The sequence below is a fragment of the Oncorhynchus mykiss genome, chromosome 24, assembly GCF_057628025.1.
Source record: "Oncorhynchus mykiss isolate SJ-2025 chromosome 24, ASM5762802v1, whole genome shotgun sequence".
Taxonomy (NCBI): domain Eukaryota; kingdom Metazoa; phylum Chordata; class Actinopteri; order Salmoniformes; family Salmonidae; genus Oncorhynchus; species Oncorhynchus mykiss.
The window spans coordinates 5,267,501-5,286,209 of record NC_143045.1 but is presented as its reverse complement, the minus strand read 5'-3'; the positions used below and the strand labels follow the sequence as shown (position 1 = coordinate 5,286,209).

Below are 18,709 nucleotides of genomic sequence, written 5' to 3'. Positions count from 1 at the left end.
CCTCTACACGCTTAGAATTTGATTTGCGATCTACAACCTAAAAGGGTGGTTCGGCTGTCCCAATAGGAGAGCCCTTCGAAGAACCCTATTGGTTTTCAGGTATAACCCTTTTTGGTTCCTTGTAGAACCCTTTCTACATAGGGTTCTACATGGAATTATTCTACCTGGAACTAAAAAGGGCTCTCCTAAGAGTGTATATTTCTCCCTTACGCCTTTACCATTTCCTTTCATCCTCTCCCTCTTTCTCTCCCTCTTTCTCTCCCTCTTTCTCTCTCAGAGCCCCCAGACCCTCCAGAGTTGGAGGTGAGGGAGGTGAAGGATCGGAGTATGAACCTGCGCTGGACCCAGAGATTTGACGGCAACAGCATCATCACCAGCTACGACATTGAGTACAAGAACAAGACAGGTATGCCAGGGGTCAGCGGGGGTTGAACTGGGGATGGACTATTAGTCGGCACTGAGAACATAACTATAACCGACTAATGCATCTTCTCTCTTTGGTGCACACACACACACACACACACACACACACACACACACACACAAACACACAAACACGCATACACACGCATGATCTGTCTCTCTCTCTCTGTCACACACACACACACACACACACACACACACACACACACACACTCTCTCGCTCTCTCACACTCACCAACACACATAGATCCTTGGGAGTTGAAGCATGCCACCCGTAAGATCTCTCCCACCAATAACCAGGCCAACATCGTGGATCTACACCCTGCCCAAATCTACAGCATCCGCATGTTCTCCTACAACAAGATCGGACACAGTCAAGCCAGCAAGGAGCTCACCATCAGCACAGAGGAAGCACGTGAGTCCAGCACAATCACACACACAGACACACACACACACACACACAGATATCGATGAGATGACCTTGGATGACCCGAAGAAGAGTGCCTATCTCTCTTTTCCTCCCTCCAGAGCCGGATGGTCCTCCTGTGGAGGTTTTCCTCCTGCCTATGACCTCGCAGAGCATCCGCGTCACCTGGAAGGTAAAACCACCTGTCGATTCAAGATGATCAGAGACATCAAAGCGATGTGAAATGAGACACTCTGAAATTGAACACCTGGAATCACATAAAGATCACACATCTGATCCGCGTTACATCCCGCCTCTACAATGCAACACAATCAAATGTCGATGCTTTCCTCTTTCCTTCTCTCTTCTCCCTCTCTCCCTCCTCTAGGCCCCCAGAAAGGAGCTTCAGAACGGGGTGATCCGGGGCTACCAGATCGGTTACCGTGAGAACGGGCCGGGCAGTAACGGCCAGTACAGCATTGTGGAGATGAAGGCCACGGGGGACAGCGAGGTGTACACCCTGGACAACCTGAAGAAGTTTGCCCAGTATGGGGTGGTGGTCCAGGCCTTCAACAGGGCTGGCACCGGCCCCTCCAGCTCTGAGATCAACGCTACCACACTGGAAGATGGTAGGGGGACGTGCAACACGCACGCGCAATCCTTTGTCGATGTCCCGATTTATTTTCTTAGCAGGAGCCCTGATGTAGGCGTGTTGGAGTAAAATAGTGTTCTTACACTGTTCATACGAGTCAGACGTTCACAGAGACCGAGATAGAGGGCCAAACATACCTGATCCCCTCTGCCGTTGTCACCCTCCTCACCTCGTCTTTCAACATTCCCGAGTGATTCTTTCCCCTTCGCTATGATTTGTTTTAGATATCTCCCACTTCATCTCTAACCTCTCTCTCTCTCTGTGTCACGCTCTCTCTCTGTCTCTCTCTCTCTCTCTCTCTCGCTCTGTGTCACGCTCTCTCTCTGTCTCACTCTCTCTCTCTCTCTCTCTCTCTCTCTCTGTCTCACTCCCCCATCTCTCTCTATCTGCTGCGCTCTCCCTGTCTCACTCCCCCATCTCTCTCTCTCTCTCTCTCTCTCTCTCTGTCTCACTCCCCCATCTCTCTCTCTGCTGCGCTCTCCCTGTCTCACTCCCCCATCTCTCTCTCTCTCTGCTGCACTCTCTCTCTGTCTCACTCCCCCATCTCTCTCTCTGTCACGCTCTCTCTCTGCCGCACTCCCCCATCTCTCTCGCTCTCTGTCTCACTCTCTCACTCCCCCATCTCTCTCTCTCTCTGCCGCTCTCTCTCTGTCTCACTCCCCATCTCACTCTCGCTCTCTGTCTCACTCTCTCACTCCCCCATCTCTCTCTCTCTCTCTGTCTCACTCCCCCATCTCTCTCTCTGTCTCACTCCCCCATCTCACTCTCGCTCTCTGTCTCACTCTCTCACTCCCCCATCTCTCTCTCTCTCTCTATCACGCTCTCTCTCTGTCTCACTCCCCCATCTCTCTCTCTCTACAGCGCTCTCTCTCTGTCTCACTCCCCCATCTCTCTCTCTCTGCCGCTCTCTCTCTCTGTCTCACTCCCCTATCTCTCTCTCTCTGCCGTGCTCTCTCTCTGTCTCACTTCCCCATCTCTCACTCTCTGCTGCGCTCTCCCTGTCTCACTCCCCCATCTCTCTCACTCTCTCTCTCTCTCTCTCTCTCTCTCTCTCTCTCTCTCTCTCTCTCTCTCTCTCTCTCTCTGTCTCACTCCCCCATCTCTCTCTCTCTGCTGCGCTCTCCCTGTCTCACTCCCCCATCTCTCTCTCTCTCTGCTGCACTCTCTCTCTGTCTCACTCCCCCATCTCTCTCTCTGCCGCGCTCTCTCTCTCTCACTCCCCATCTCACTCTCGCTCTCTGTCTCACTCTCTCACTCCCCCATCTCTCTCTCTCTCTGTCTCACTCCCCCATCTCTCTCTCTCTGTCTCACTCCCCCATCTCACTCTCGCTCTCTGTCTCACTCTCTCACTCCCCCATCTCTCTCTCTCTCTCTCTCTGTCACGCTCTCTCTCTGTCTCACTCCCCCATCTCTCTCTCTCTGCAGCGCTCTCTCTCTGTCTCACTTCCCCATCTTTCTCTCTCTGCCGCGCTCTCTCTCTGTCTCACTTCCCCATCTCTCTCTCTGCCGCGCTCTCTCTCTGTCTCACTCCCCCATCTCTCTCTCTCTGCAGCGCTCTCTCTCTGTCTCACTCCCCCATCTCTCTCTCTGCCGCGCTCTCTCTCTGTCTCACTCCCCCATCTCTCTCTCTCTGCCGCTCTCTCTCTCTGTCTCACTTCCCCATCTTTCTCTCTCTCTCTCTGCCGCGCTCTCTCTCTCTCACTTCCCCATCTCTCTCTCTCACTCTCTATCTCTCTATTGCGCTCTCTCTCTCTCTGTCTCACTTCCCCATCTCTCTCTGTCTCACTCCCCATCTCACTCTCGCTCTCTGTCTCACTCTCTCACTCCCCCATCTCTCTCTCTCTCTCTGTCTCACTCCCCCATCTCTCTCTCTGTCTCACTCCCCCATCTCACTCTCGCTCTCTGTCTCACTCTCTCACTCCCCCATCTCTCTCTCTCTCTCTATCACGCTCTCTCTCTGTCTCACTCCCCCATCTCTCTCTCTCTACAGCGCTCTCTCTCTGTCTCACTCCCCCATCTCTCTCTCTCTGCCGCTCTCTCTCTCTGTCTCACTCCCCTATCTCTCTCTCTCTGCCGTGCTCTCTCTCTGTCTCACTTCCCCATCTCTCACTCTCTGCTGCGCTCTCCCTGTCTCACTCCCCCATCTCTCTCTCTCTCTCTCTCTCTCTCTCTCTCTCTCTCTCTCTCTCTCTCTCTCTCTCTGTCTCACTCCCCCATCTCTCTCTCTCTGCTGCGCTCTCCCTGTCTCACTCCCCCATCTCTCTCTCTCTCTGCTGCACTCTCTCTCTGTCTCACTCCCCCATCTCTCTCTCTGCCGCGCTCTCTCTCTCTCACTCCCCATCTCACTCTCGCTCTCTGTCTCACTCTCTCACTCCCCCATCTCTCTCTCTCTCTGTCTCACTCCCCCATCTCTCTCTCTCTGTCTCACTCCCCCATCTCACTCTCGCTCTCTGTCTCACTCTCTCACTCCCCCATCTCTCTCTCTCTCTCTCTCTGTCACGCTCTCTCTCTGTCTCACTCCCCCATCTCTCTCTCTCTGCAGCGCTCTCTCTCTGTCTCACTTCCCCATCTTTCTCTCTCTGCCGCGCTCTCTCTCTGTCTCACTTCCCCATCTCTCTCTCTGCCGCGCTCTCTCTCTGTCTCACTCCCCCATCTCTCTCTCTCTGCAGCGCTCTCTCTCTGTCTCACTCCCCCATCTCTCTCTCTGCCGCGCTCTCTCTCTGTCTCACTCCCCCATCTCTCTCTCTCTGCCTCCTCTATCTCTTAATGTTTCTCTCTTGCTATGAAATATGAAAACATACACATACACACACACACACACACACACACACACACACACACACACACACACACACACACAGTTGGCTGAAGCCCCATTGGTCCAGAGCATTGCTCTTCCCAGTGGCTGTCTCCGTGGTGACAGTGATATTGATGTCCATTATGATAATAGTGATAACAACAAGAATACTAAAAATAATTCAAATTAGCTTGTCTCTCTCTTTCTTTTTGCTTCCTGCCGTAATTATCCACAGCTGATCGCATTGTCTCCCTGCTCCCTCTTTTCATCTTTTTCCCTTCCCTCGCTCCCTCTTTCAACTCCCTTCCTCTCCTCCTATGCCCGCATACCCTGCTCTCCTCCTCCCCTATCTCTCTCTGTCTCTCTCTCCCTCTCTCTCTCTCTCTCTCTCTCTCTCTCTCTCTCTCTCTCTCTCTCTCTCTCTCTCTCTCTCTCTCTCTCTCTCTCTCTCTCTCTCTCTCTCTCTCTCTCTCTCTGTCTCTCTCTCTCTCTCTCACTCTCTCTCTCTCTCTCTCTCTCTCTCAATTCAATTCAATTCAATTCAAGGGCTTTATTGGCATGGGAAACATGTGTTAACATTGCCAAAGCAAGTGAGGTAGACAACGTACAAAGTGAATATATAAAGTGAAAAACAACAAAAATTAACAGTAAACATTACACATACAGAGGTTTCAAAACAGTAAAGACATTACAAATGTCATATTATATATATATATACAGTGTTTTAACAATGTACAAATGGTTAAAGGACACAAGATAAAATAAATAAGCATAAATATGGGTTGTATTTACAATGGTGTGTGTTCTTCACTGGTTGCCCTTTTCTCGTGGCAACAGGTCACAAATCTTGCTGCTGTGATGGCACACTGTGGAATTTCACCCAGTAGATATGGGAGTTTTTCAAAATTGGATTTGTTTTCAAATTCTTTGTGGATCTGTGTAATCTGAGGGAAATATGTCTCTCTAATATGGTCATACATTGGGCAGGAGGTTAGGAAGTGCAGCTCAGTTTCCACCTAATTTTGTGGGCAGTGAGCACATAGCCTGTCTTCTCTTGAGAGCCATGTCTGCCTACGGCGGCCTTTCTCAATAGCAAGGCTATGCTCACTGAGTCTGTACATAGTCAAAGCTTTCCTTAATTTTGGGTCAGTCACAGTGGTCAGGTATTCTGCCGCTGTGTACTCTCTGTGTAGGGCCAAATAGCATTCTAGTTTGCTCTGTTTTTTTGTTAATTCTTTCCAATGTGTTAAGTAATTATCTTTTTGTTTTCTCATGATTTGGTTGAGTCTAATTGTGCTGTTGTCCTGGGGCTCTGTAGGGTGTGTTTGTGTTTGTGAACAGAGCCCCAGGACCAGCTTGCTTAGGGGACTCTTCTCCAGGTTCATCTCTCTGTAGGTGATGGCTTTGTTATGGAAGGTTTGTGAATCGCTTCCTTTTAGGTGGTTGTAGAATTTAACGGCTCTTTTCTGGATTTTGATAATTAGTGGGTATCGGCCTAATTCTGCTCTGCATGCATTATTTGGTGTTCTACGTTGTACACGGAGGATATTTTTTGCAGAATTCTGCGTGCAGAGTCTCAATTTGGTGTTTGTCCCATTTTGTGAAGTCTTGGTTAGTGAGCGGACCCCAGACCTCACAACCATAAAGGGCAATGGGCTCTATGACTGATTCAAGTATTTTTAGCCAAATCCTAATTGGTATGTTGAAAATGTTTCTTTTGATGGCATAGAATGCCCTTCTTGCCTTGTCTCTTAGATCGTTCACAGCTTTGTGGAAGTTACCTGTGGCGCTGATGTTTAGGCCAAGGTATGTATAGTTTTTTGTGTGCTCTAGGACAACAGTGTCTAGATGGAATTTGTATTTGTGGTCCTGGTGACTGGACCTTTTTTGGAACACCATTATTTTGGTCTTACTGAGATTTACTGTCAGGGCCCAGGTCTGACAGAATCTGTGCATAAGATCTAGGTGCTGCTGTAGGCCCTCCTTGGTTGGTGACAGAAGCACCAGATCATCGGCAAACAGCAGACATTTGACTTCAGATTCTAGCAGGGGGAGGCCGGGTGCTGCAGACTTTTCTAGTGCCCGCGCCAATTCATTGATATATATGTTGAAAAGGGTGGGGCTTAAGCTGCATCCCTGTCTAACCCCACGACCCTGTGTGAAGAAATGTGTGTGTTTTTTGCCAATTTTAACCGCACACTTGTTGTTTGTGTACATGGATTTTATAATGTCGTATGTTTTACCCCCAACACCACTTTCCATCAGTTTGTATAGCAGACCCTCATGCCAGATTGAGTCGAAGGCTTTTTTGAAATCAACAAAGCATGAGAAGACTTTGCCTTTGTTTTGGTTTGTTTGGTTGTCAATTAGGGTGTGCAGGGTGAATACATGGTCTGTTGTACGGTAATTTGGTAAAAAGCCAATTTGACATTTGCTCAGTACATTGTTTTCATTGAGGAAATGTACGAGTCTGCTGTTAATAATAATGCAGAGGATTTTCCCAAGGTTACTGTTGACACATATTCCACGGTAGTTATTGGGGTCAGATTTGTCTCCACTTTTGTGGATTGGGGTGATCAGTCCTTGGTTCCAAATATTGGGGAAGATGCCAGAGCTAAGTATGATGTTAAAGAGTTTTAGTATAGCCAATTGGAATTTGTTGTCTGTATATTTGATCATTTCATTGAGGATACCATCAACACCACAGGCCTTTTTGGGTTGGAGGGTTTTTATTTTGTCCTGTAACTCATTCAATGTAATTGGAGAATCCAGTGGGTTCTGGTAGTCTTTAATAGTTGATTCTAAGATCTGCATTTGATCATGTATATGTTTTTGCTCTTTATTCTTTGTTATAGAGCCAAAAAGATTGGAGAAGTGGTTTACCCATACATCTCCATTTTGGATAGATAATTCTTTGTGTTGTTGTTTGTTTAGTGTTTTCCAATTTTCCCAGAAGTGGTTAGAGTCTATGGATTCTTCAATTGCATTGAGCTGATTTCTGACATGCTGTTCCTTCTTTTTCTGTAGTGTATTTCTGTATTGTTTTAGTGATTCACCATAGTGAAGGCGTAGACTCAGGTTTTCCGGGTCTCTATGTTTTTGGTTGGACAGGTTTCTCAATTTCTTTCTTAGATTTTTGCATTCTTCATCAAACCATTTGTCATTATTGTTAATTTTCTTCGGTTTTCTATTTGAGATTTTTAGATTTGATAGGGAAGCTGAGAGGTCAAATATACTGTTAAGATTTTCTACTGCCAAGTTTACACCTTCACTATTACAGTGGAACGTTTTACCCAGGAAATTGTCTAAAAGGGATTGAATTTGTTGTTGCCTAATTGTTTTTTGGTAGGTTTCCAAACTGCATTCCTTCCATCTATAGCATTTCTTAATGTTACTCAGTTCCTTTGGCTTTGATGCCTCATGATTGAGTATTGCTCTGTTTAAGATTTTGCTGTGGTCTGATAGGGGTGTCAGTGGGCTGACTGTGAACGCTCTGAGAGACTCTGGGTTGAGGTCAGTGATAAAGTAGTCTACAGTACTACTGCCAAGAGATGAGCTATAGGTGTACCTACCATAGGAGTCCCCTCGAAGCCTACCGTTGACTATGTACATACCCAGCGTGCGACAGAGCTGCAGGAGTTGTGACCCGTTTTTGTTGGTTATGTTGTCATAGTTGTGCCTAGGGGGGCATATGTGGGAGGGAATGCTGTCACCTCCAGGCAGGTGTTTGTCCCCCTGTGTGCTGAGGGTGTCAGGTTCTTGTCCGGTTCTGGCATTTAGGTCGCCACAGACTAGTACATGTCCCTGGGCCTGGAAATGATTGATTTCCCCCTCCAGGATGGATAAGCTGTCTTCATTAAAATATGGGGATTCCAGTGGGGGGATATAGGTAGCACACAGGAGGACATTTTTCTCTGTTAGGATAATTTCCTTTTGAATTTCTAGCCAAATGTAGAATGTTCCTGTTTTGATTAATTTAATGGAGTGAGTTAGGTCTGCTCTATACCAAATTAGCATAGCCCCTGAGTCCCTTCCCTGTTTCACACCTGGTAGTTTGGTGGATGGGACTACCAGCTCTCTGTAACCTAGAGGGCAACCAGTGGGTCCGTCTCCTCTATACCAGGTTTCTTGCAGGATGACAATGTCTGTATTGCCGATTTCTTTGGTGAAGTCCGGGTTTCTGCTCTTTAGGCCAAAGGCAGATGACCTCAGGCCTTGGATATTCCAGGATAATATAGTGAAGGCTTTTTGTTCCATAGAGTGTCCAATGTTGTTGGTCGTGGTTTGGCCTCAGGCCAGTAAGTGTGAGCAGAGCCTGCTGAGCATCTGGTACATGCCATTGGCTTGGGCGAGTGTGAGAGTGGGGGTTGGGACTGTTTGCTCGCTCACTACCTGGGCGTATGTGTGGCTTCCATGTTGAGGCCCTCTTTGCGGGGGTGGGGTGCATGGGGTGGGCAGGAGTGGCATAGGTCTGATCTGAGGGGGCCTAAATGGGGTGTGGGCATGGTTGACGTGGGGGGGTGTTGATTGGTTGGGGTGGGGGTGTGGATGTGTCTGGGTTTACTGTGGTCTGGATGTAATTCCTCTTGGCGTGGGTCCTCTATGTGTAGGTCCAGGGGGGGGTCCTGCAGATCTGGGAGGGTGTCTCGCTGGTCTGGGTGGGGTGTCTATTGATCTGTTGCTCCTGTGTGAAGTGTTGGGGATACGTTTGAGAGCGATGTCCTTTAGAGTTCGGGCAAAGGTGGGCACTGCTGCCTTGTACAGGTGGACCTGGTCATAGAGGCTGTTCAAGTCCAGGGTGGAGTGGTGGGCCAGGAAAACGTTTGGTTTTGAGGCACAGTCATGGGAAATACTTGCGTTTACCCGCTGTATTGTGGCAGGGTGGAAGTCTTTTCGTGGTAGCAGGGTGGAGATAACCACTTGTGCGTTGGGGAAAGTAGAAGAAGCCTTTTCAATCACTCCCTTCAGTGCTGTGGCCACTCTTTCCTGCTGTGCTCTCAGGTCGTTTGTGCCTGTGTGTATTATTATGTGGCTGGGTGAGCCTAGTTTGGCCTCAGACAGAAGGTCTAGGGCGCGCTGGGTGTTTGCACACCAGAGTTTAGACACACTGTGTTTGGGAAAAAGTTTTTTTTCTTCTATATATTTCCCATTTGAGTCCATAAGTAGTACAATCTGTGTCTTGTGTTTGTCCTCAGTGGGTGTGGGGGGGTTGTCAGAAGGGCCATCAGGGTGGCTGACAGGGGGGGTGCTCAGAGGGGGTGAGAGCCTCTGGGCTTGGGGTTCTTCATTTGTCTGTTCTGCTGTGATGTCGACTCTATGGTCAGGGTCTGGTGTGGACTGTTCTGCTGTGGTGTCGACTCTATGGTCAGGGTCTGGTGTGGACTGTTCTGCTGTGGTGTCGAGACTTTTGTTGGGTGCTGAGGTGGGCTGTTCTGCTGGCTTCTCTGTGGGGGTGGCCACCTCTCTAGTGGGTTGTTCTCTGTCACACGCCGTCCCCCTCAACTTCTACTCCATCCCCCTCACCCTCTCCTCTATCCCCCTCAACCTCTCCTCCACCAGCAGTCTGATACTCTCCTCTAGTGCTCTGTTCTGCTCCTCTTTCTCCTGTTGTATTTGTCTCACCACTGTCCAAAGTGCAGATATGTCTCTGTCCACCTCCAGCTCTCCGGGTCTGGTTAAGGGGCTGTTGTTGTGCTGGACTGTTGTCTGGGTCTGTGCTGACTGAAGTGTAATCACCTGCTGTTCCAGCTCCACCTGCCTTACCTCCAGCTGGGTGAATTTGTCCTTCATTTCAATGAGGGAGTGGTAATCTGTGCTGGGAGGTTGACTCTCCGCTGGGGGTTGCTCATCTGTGGGGTTACATAATGAAGAGGTCTGGTCTGACCCGCTCGGTGTGGGGGTATCTTTATCAAGGGAGAGCTTCTCCTGCTGGGCTAATTCTTTGATTAGGTGAAAGTCCAGCTGAAACTGTTTGTGGTTACTCTGTACCATTACTGTTCCGGATTTATAGATATTTATATTACTTGACTCAGAGTCCTCGTTATCAAGTATTCTGAGTTTCCAGAATTCAGTCCTTATAAAGTAATGTTGTGTATTTTTCTTCTTAGCTTTTGGAAATAAAATATAGTTTCAGACTAAACATTACTCACTCAGTTCCAGGTTGGATGGTGTTTTCAGGTTTCTGTTGTTTTCCAGAGAATTTGCTGTATAAGGTAATAAATCCTTGGTAGTTGTGAACTTTCCAGGTGATTCCGTAATTCCGTCCAAGATCAGGTTGTAGGTTTTAAGTTTTGATTTGAAGTAGGGGTTATGTTGTAGAGGGTAGAATCCAGTATGTGTTCCTGACAAAAAAATCAAAGTTTATCTAACTCCTAATCTATCTTTTTTAAAGAAAATGCTGAAAAATGCAGGAGCTCTGATCCTGACCTCTGCTCTGCTCTGCTCTGCACTCTCTCTCTCTCTCTCTCTCTCGCTCCAAAAGACACCTTTCATTTGTCTCTCTGCCACGACTCCCTCTCAAGCTGCCTCACATCTCTCTCTCCCACCCACTCTTTCACTCCATTCTCTCCTCCCCTCTTGTCTGTTTCCATGTTCTCCTGTTTCTACTCTATTCTACTCTCGTATCACCCCCCCCCCCCCCCCCCCTTACCCTCTCCCCTCCTTCCCCTTTGTGTGTATTGTATTCAAGGTGAGTGGTAAGGAGTAGGTTATGATTGTGTCAGGCCCTGGATCGTTAACGTCTTGCTGGCTGTTGGAGTTCAGTCCACTGGGGGTTGAGAGCGGAGATGGACCCTCAGACCTGATAACACAAACCTCTCATGTCTCCTCTCCCTCCCTCTCTCCCTTCCTAACCCCATTTCCTCCTCCGCCACTCCCTCTCTCCCCACACCAGCTGCGGCTTCCCTATCGTTGCAGGCCAACTCTCCCTCTTTCATTTCTCTCCCTCTCTCTCTCTCTCTCTCTCTCTCTCGCTCTCGCTCTCTCTCTCTTTCCGTTCAGTCGGCCTTCACCCACGCGTCCTGTTCCCCTCTTTCTCTCACAAGTCCAGATCTGTTCATCCTCAATGGTGGCGTTGTTCGCCTAGTGAAAGCCCGTTGGTCAGTGAGCCAAGGGCAGCTGATAGATAGAAGGGGCACCTGGGAGAAGTGAGACAGAGGAGCCGTTTTACGCCAACATCTCCACATCAGAGAGGACATTTATTTATTTAGAGTCATCCCTCACGTCTGATGTCAGGTTAGACATTTAGGCTCATTGAGGGTTTGAGTTGTGTTTTTACATGTCTTGGGTTTTACTACTCAGTGTTTTAAGGATCGTAAACTTCCCGGGGGGGGGAAAAAAAAGCGCTGTCATTTGGGATTCTTCATTAAGCTTGCTGTTAAGCCCAGGACTTGGCTAAATCTATATCCGGGAAATTGTCCCTAGCTGTCGTGTTTGACATGTAGTATTTTGATGGGTTCTGATAATAATCTCTTCCCCTCCCTCCCTTTTCCAGTGCCCAGCCAGCCGCCCCAGAACGTGCGGGCCATCTCAGTGACATCAGACGAGGCGGTAATCACGTGGGCAGAGCCCCCGCGTCTGACGCTGCACGGCGTGCTGAAGGGCTACCGGGTGGTCTTCTGGTCCCTCTTCCCCGACGGAGGTGGGTGCTGTGGGGGTCCGACATACCCTCTCCCGCACGCACGGGCACAAGGCCACACGCAGAGTAACTATCCCTGCTACGCCTTTCACATCTGACCTCTGGCCCCTCCACCATTAGTCCACGAGTCGACCTCAGGGTTTGACCTTTACCCTTTCAACCCTCAGCCCTGACCTCTGACCGCTACTGATACCTAGGCTGGTTTATGTGCCAGACCTTATTGACAGGTCTTCCTTGTAAAGAAAAAAATGATTTTCTGGTTAAATAAAACATTTGCTATTTAGTGAATCCCTAAAACCAACCCCAACCACCAGCCTGCCATCCCTACTACATATTTTCAAAGAAAATGCCAACGAAACCCTAAAATAGCTAATCATACCACGAACCTGAACCAACTCAAAGCAACTCCACATGCGGCGATACTGAATAAGGGCCATGCACCGTGCTCAGTTACCCGTCTGTATCTTTGTGTGTGTGTTGGTGTGCTTGTGGTTCTGTTTGGAAAGCTAGTCATGAGGACTTGATCATGTCCTTTCCCAATTGTCCAACTCCTTCCTGCTCGTCCTCTTTCCTTTCCCTTGGCCTTTTGCCCAACCCTATACACTTTTCATTCTATTGCCCTCTTCCCCTCCATCTCTCTCTCCCTCTCTCTCTCCCTCCATCCCGCTACCTCTGTCTCTGTCAGAGTGGGGAGAGATGCAGAACATCACGACAACCCGGGAGCAGGTGGAGCTGAGAGGGCTGGAGAAGTTCACTAACTACAGTGTGCAGGTGCTGGCCTACACCCAGGCTGGGGACGGGGTCAGGAGCAATGTCCTGTACATCCAGACCCGTGAGGACCGTGAGTACACCCCCCCCCCCCCCCCACACACACACACACACACACACACACACCAACATACAGTGCATTCGGAAAGTGTTCAGACCTCTTGACTTTTCACAGGTTTTTAGAAATGTTTGCATATGTATTAAAGATGGATCATTGAAATACCTTATTTAAATAAGTATTCAGACCCTTTGCTATGAGACTCGAAATTGAGCGCAGGTGCATCCTGTTTCCATTGATCATCCTCGAGATATTTCGACAACTTGATTGGAGTCCACCTGTGGTAAATTCAATTGATTGGACATGATATGGAAAGGCACACACCTGTCTATATAAGGTCCCACAGTTGACAGTGCATGTCAGAGCAAAAACCAAGCCATGAGGTCGAAGGAATTATCCGTAGAGCTCTGAGACAGGATTGTGTCGAGGCACAGATCTGGGGAAGGGTACCAAAACATGTCTTCAGCATTGAATGTACCCAAAAACACAGTGGCCTACATCATTCTGAAATGGAAGAAGTTTGAAACCACCAAGACTCTTACTAGAGCTGGCCGCCTGGTCAAACCGAGCAATCGGGGGAGAACGGCCTTGGTCAGGGAGGTGACCAAGAACCACTCTGACAAATATCCAGAGGTCCTCTGTGGAGATGGGAGAACCATCCAGAAAGACAATTAGCTCTCCAGCACTCCACCATTCAGGACCATCCACCATTCAGGACTTTATGGTAGAGTGGCCAGACGGAAGCCACTCCTCAGTAAAATGCAAATGACAGCCCGCTTGGAGTGTGCCAAAAAGGCACCTAAAGGACTCAGACCATGAGAAACAACGGTCTCTGGTCTGATGAAACCAAGATGGAACTCTTTGGCCTGAATGCCAAGTGTTACATCTGGAGGAAACCTGGCACCATCCCTACGGTGAAGCATGGTGGTGGCAGCATCATGCTGTGGGGATGTTTTTCAGCGGCAGGGACTGGGAGACTAGTCAGGTTCAAGGGAAAGATGAACGGAGCAAAGTACAGAGAGATCTTTGATGAAAACCTGCTCCAGAGCACTCAGGACCTCAGGCTGGGGTGAAGGTTCACCTTACAACGGGACAACGACCCAAAGCACACAGCCAAGACAAGGCAGGAGTGGCTTCGGGACATTCTCTGAATGTCCTTGAGTGGACCGGACTTGAACCCGATCAAACATCTCTGGAGAGTCCTGAAAAAAAGCTGTGCAGCGACGCTCCCCATCCAACCTGACAGAGCTTGAGAGGATCTGCAGAGAATAATTGGAGAAACGCCCCAAATACAGGTGTTCCAAGTTTGTAGCATCATACCCAAGAAGACTCGATAATGCAATCGCTGCCGAAGGTGCTTTAAAAAAGCACTGAGCAAAGGGTCTGAATACTTATGTAAATATAATATTTCAGTTTTATTTTTATATATATAAATATACATTTTCTAAAATAAAAAATAAAAACTGTGATTTTGGAGTACTGTGTGTAGATTGATGAGGAAAACAACTATTTTAAAATAAGGCTTTATTGTAACAAAATGTGGAAAAGGTCAAGGGGTCTGAATACTTTCCGAATGCACTGTACACACAGAGGCATGTAGGCACATGTGTTGAGGGTGTGGCCTAATGCTAGACAAGGTGTGGGAGCCAGGGTTAATGTGTGAGATGTGAGGGGGATGGATGGATGGATGGATGTCAGGTTTAGGAGGCTGAGGTTGCTGATTAAATGCCTCTTTGTGCTGTGATGTGCCATTACCAGCACTAATGAGAACTAAGCCAAAGGGTGTGTGTTTGGGGGTCCAAGGGTGTGTGTGTGTGTGTACATCTATGTGTGTGTGTGTGTGTGTGTGTGTGTGCGTGTGTGCGTGCGTGAGTGCGTGTGTGTGTGTGTGTGACCAGCTCAGCACCCAGCACAAGGAGAGAGATTAATTATTTGTGGTTTAGAGAGAATACATTTTGTGCTTACACTGGTGGGCTGTGGATTACGTCCGCCTCTCCTCTCCTCCCTGGGGCAAAACAGGGGTAGGGGCCGGGGTTTGGAGACGGAAGGAGGGACTGAAGAGAGGAGGGATTCCCAGAAGTCTTATTTCAGAGGTCTTTCTTCCATTCCTCTCTCTCTCTCTGCTCTCTCTATCTTTCTCTTACCCTCTGCTTTCTCTCTGTGTATGTGTTCTTCAGACTGCCTTCGGGTTTCTGTGTGTGTGTGTGTGTGTGTGTGTGTGTGTGTGTGTGTGTGTGTGTGTGTGTGTGTGTGTGTGTGTGTGTGTGTGTGTGTGTGTGTGTGTGTGTGTGTGTGTGTGTGTGTGTGTGTGTGTGTGTGTGTGTGTGTTAGTTCCTCCTCGTCTGATGTCGGTTGACAGTGTGTCCAGGGGCACCCTCTCCACATACGTCCAAGAGAATTCTCTCTTTTCAAGGACATTTCTAAGTGACCCCAAGCTTTTGAACGGTAGTGTATGTTCGTGTCACCCCACACCTCCCTCTCTCTCTCTCTCTCTCTCTCACCATCTCTCTCTCTGTCTCTCTCTCCCTCTCTCTCTCTCCCTCTCTCTCTCTCTCTCTCTCTCTCTCTCTCTCTCTCTCTCTGTCTCTCTGTCTCTCTCTCTCTCTCACCATCTCTCTCACCATCTCTCTCTCTCTCTCACACACTACCTCTCTCTCTCTCTCACACACTACCTCTCTCTCTCTCTCACCATCTCTCTCTCTCTCTCTCTGTCTCTCACACACCATCTCTCTCTCTCTCTCACCATCTCTCTCTCTCTCTCTCACCATCTCTCTCTGTCTCTCACCATTTCTCTCTCTCACCATCTCTCTCTCTGTCTCTCACCATCTCTCTCTCTCTCTCGCTCTCTCCTGTCTCCTCTCCTCTCTTAGTCTTCTGAGCCTCTTCAAATGAGACCAGCAAAGCTGCAAACAGCCTGTACACTTTAACACCTCCCTAAGACTTGCTCTTTCCATGACAACCTGACCCGGTGAATCCAGGTGAAAGCCATGATCCCTTATCGATCTCCCTTGTTAAATCCACTTCAATCTGTGTAGATGAAGGGGAGGAGACAGGTTAAAGAAGGATTCTCAAACATTGAGACAATTGAGACATGGATTTTGTATGTGTGCCATTCAGACGGTGAATGGGCAAGACAAAAGATTGAAGTGCCTTTAAACGGGGTTACTGCTGGGTTTTTCACACTCAACAGTTTCCCGTGTCTACCAAGAATGGTCCACCCCCCAAAGGACATCCAGACAACTTGACACAGCTGTGGGAAGCATTGGAGTCAACATGGGCCAGCATCCCTGTGGAACACTTTCAAGACCTTGTAGAGTCCATGGCTGTTCTGAGGGCAAAAAGGGGGATGCAACTCAATATTAGGAATGTTTAGCAAACATTCAATTTTGTTTTACAATAAATGGAATATTCTACTTCACACCTTGAAGGAGCATGCAGTTACAATATTGTTCTTGATGACGATGTCCAGATGACACAGTCCTTTATGTCTCTCGTGTCCTATCCTCTCTGTAATGGTCTCTCTCTCCTCCTCTATCTCTGTCACTCAGACCCTGGCCCCCCGGCTGGCATCAAAGCTGTGCCCTCTTCCACCAGCAGTGTGGTGGTTTCCTGGCTACCCCCGCACAAGCCCAATGGAATCATCCGCAAGTACACCATCTACTGCTCCAGCCCCGGATCAGGCCAACCGGTGAGTTGAGAGAGGGGTTGGATGAAGTCAATGGTGTTTTGCCCTCACTCACTTAGAGGATCCCTTGGCATGGATTATAATACAGTATCCTCTGAATGTGTTTGTGTCTGTCTGTCTGTGAGTATTTTTGTGTGTGTGTGTGTGTTCGTGCGTTCATGTGTGTGCGCGTGCGTTCATGTGTGTGCGCGTGCGTTCATGTGTGTGTGTGTGTGTGTGTGTGTGTGTGTGCGTGCGTTCCTGTGTGTGTGTGTGCGTTCATGTGCATGCATGCATGTGGTTTGGTGCTGCAGTATCAGCAGGATGTGTGTGAAACATACCGCAGTGTGTGCGCGGGTAAGCTCACCCTTCTGCTTCATCTGCATATCTGTGTCTCATCACGTTGGCAGAACAACCTCAACTGTTCATCAACGAGGGCAGGAAACAAGCTGACAGCAAACACACACACTCACACTCACACTCACACTCTCTCTCTCTGTCTCTCTCTCTCGCTCTCTCTCTCCCTCTCTCTCTTCTAGCAACACTGCGAGTCCTGAAATACATGCATAAAACACCTCTTCCAGCATATTCACACAGACATACACACACGTAACCGCACACACACAGATATTATGTGATCCTTTACACCAAATGAATGTACCCCATTCAGACATGCACATGGTCTCACTCTACTCCTCTCTTTCCCTCATTCACAAATCTCTCTATCTCTCTCCTGGCCCCCCACGCCGTGTGAGGGATGATTACTTTGTAAATGAGTGCGACTGGAGAGAGAGATGAGGGGTTGGGTCAGACATGCCGCGCGGGGAGTACTTTTGTTCCTCGTTTCATTATCTCCCTCTATCGCTCCCCGGATCAGCGCTATCTCCGCGCCGGAGGGATATTTTAATATCCGTTACACCGTCACACACTCCTCCCTCCCCTCCCACCATCCATCCATCCTCCACCCTCCAGAAAAAAGCCCGAGAGGCAAAAAAAGAAAGAAGGAAAAGAGAGGAACAAGAGAGAGCACACAAGGAGGAAATAGAGATAGAGGGAGCGGGAGGACAGACGATGGGGAGATGGCGAGAGGAAAGGGGGCAGGGGAGACAAAGAGAGGGGAGGGAAGGGAGAAAGAGAGGGAACAGAGGGAAGAGAAGAAAGCTTCGATGAAGCCAGCCACCCCAGTAGATCTCCACAGGGCTGCGTTCAGGTGAGAAACAGTGAAAAACAACATGAATACGTGAATAAATGTGCCCAGAATAAACAATTTTGCACAACAACATACTGTGATACTGTATGAATATGGATATATGCTCTCTCTCTCTTTCTCTCTCTTTCTTTCTCTCTCTCTCTAGTCTGTGTAAAGATGAGCAGCACAGTGACAGGCTGGGCAGCTGGAGGGCCACAGACTCATTTGGTGTGGGGAGGGGGGGGGCACTTCTTGGGTGCTGGGGCACCTGGGGGGTGTATGATGGGCAAGGGGCGCGGAATGTGTGTGTCTGGACAGTGATGAGGATGTGTCTAGACAGCAGACACACGGCTGGCTTAAACACACTACAATTATACAGAGCCCTGGCATCCATCCCCAGGTCATATCTGCCACAGTGTGTGTGTGTGTGTGTGTGTGTGTGTGTGTGTGTGTGTGTGTGTGTGTGTGTGTGTGTGTGTGTGTGTGTGTGTGTGTGTGTGTGCTCTCCTCTGCTACTGCCTGCAGGAGATAGCCCTCATTAGACTGTCTGATTGTTAATGATATCTCTGGCTGTCTGATTGTTCTGTCCTCCGTTGTCTTCCTCCCTCGCTCTCGTCTAACCGCCTGCACTCCCCGCGGTCTCCTCTTCACTTCCTTTACCCTCTCTCTCTCTCTCTTTTCCAGAGGGGGTCTTTGTGCCCCCCCATGCTCTCTTCACTCACCCATCAGTCCCCCATCCCTCCTCCCCATCAACTCTACACTCTATACACACTGTGGCATTTTGATGGCAGAAAAATAATGTAGCGTAGCATAGCTAATTCTATTATTGTCCACCATTGTTCTCATAGCGTGTGGATACTAGGGCCTGTATCCATCTCGGAGTAGGACATCTCAGAGTAGGAGCGCTGATCTAGGATCTGTCCATATAATCTTATTGATTAGGACTGTAAAGTTTAAAAAAGATTCTAAATCAGCGCCGGAGTGGACACTGTGATGTTTTCTCCAACCAGGCCCCCAGTGAGTACGAGGCCAACCCCGAGCTGCTGTTCTACCGGGTCACCCACCTGAACCGCGGACAGCAGTACCTCATCTGGGCCGCTGCCGTCACCACCGCCG

General features: G+C 48.8%; 1 protein-coding gene across 5 annotated transcripts in view; it reads left to right on the top strand.

Moving 5' to 3' along the window:
• Positions 1–18,709, top strand: part of LOC110503487 (cell adhesion molecule DSCAML1) — a 244,999-nt gene that overhangs the window by 194,380 nt on the left and 31,910 nt on the right. For all 5 annotated transcript variants that reach the window (XM_036961298.2, XM_036961296.2, XM_036961297.2 and 2 more), the window contains 8 exons: positions 278–406; positions 671–838; positions 952–1,022; positions 1,218–1,458; positions 11,771–11,917; positions 12,600–12,755; positions 16,289–16,428; positions 18,604–18,709. The exon at positions 18,604–18,709 is cut by the window's right edge and continues 48 nt beyond it. In XM_036961298.2, the coding sequence (XP_036817193.2) occupies positions 278–406; positions 671–838; positions 952–1,022; positions 1,218–1,458; positions 11,771–11,917; positions 12,600–12,755; positions 16,289–16,428; positions 18,604–18,709 (1,158 nt within the window). The remainder of the gene's footprint in view (positions 1–277; positions 407–670; positions 839–951; positions 1,023–1,217; positions 1,459–11,770; positions 11,918–12,599; positions 12,756–16,288; positions 16,429–18,603) is intronic.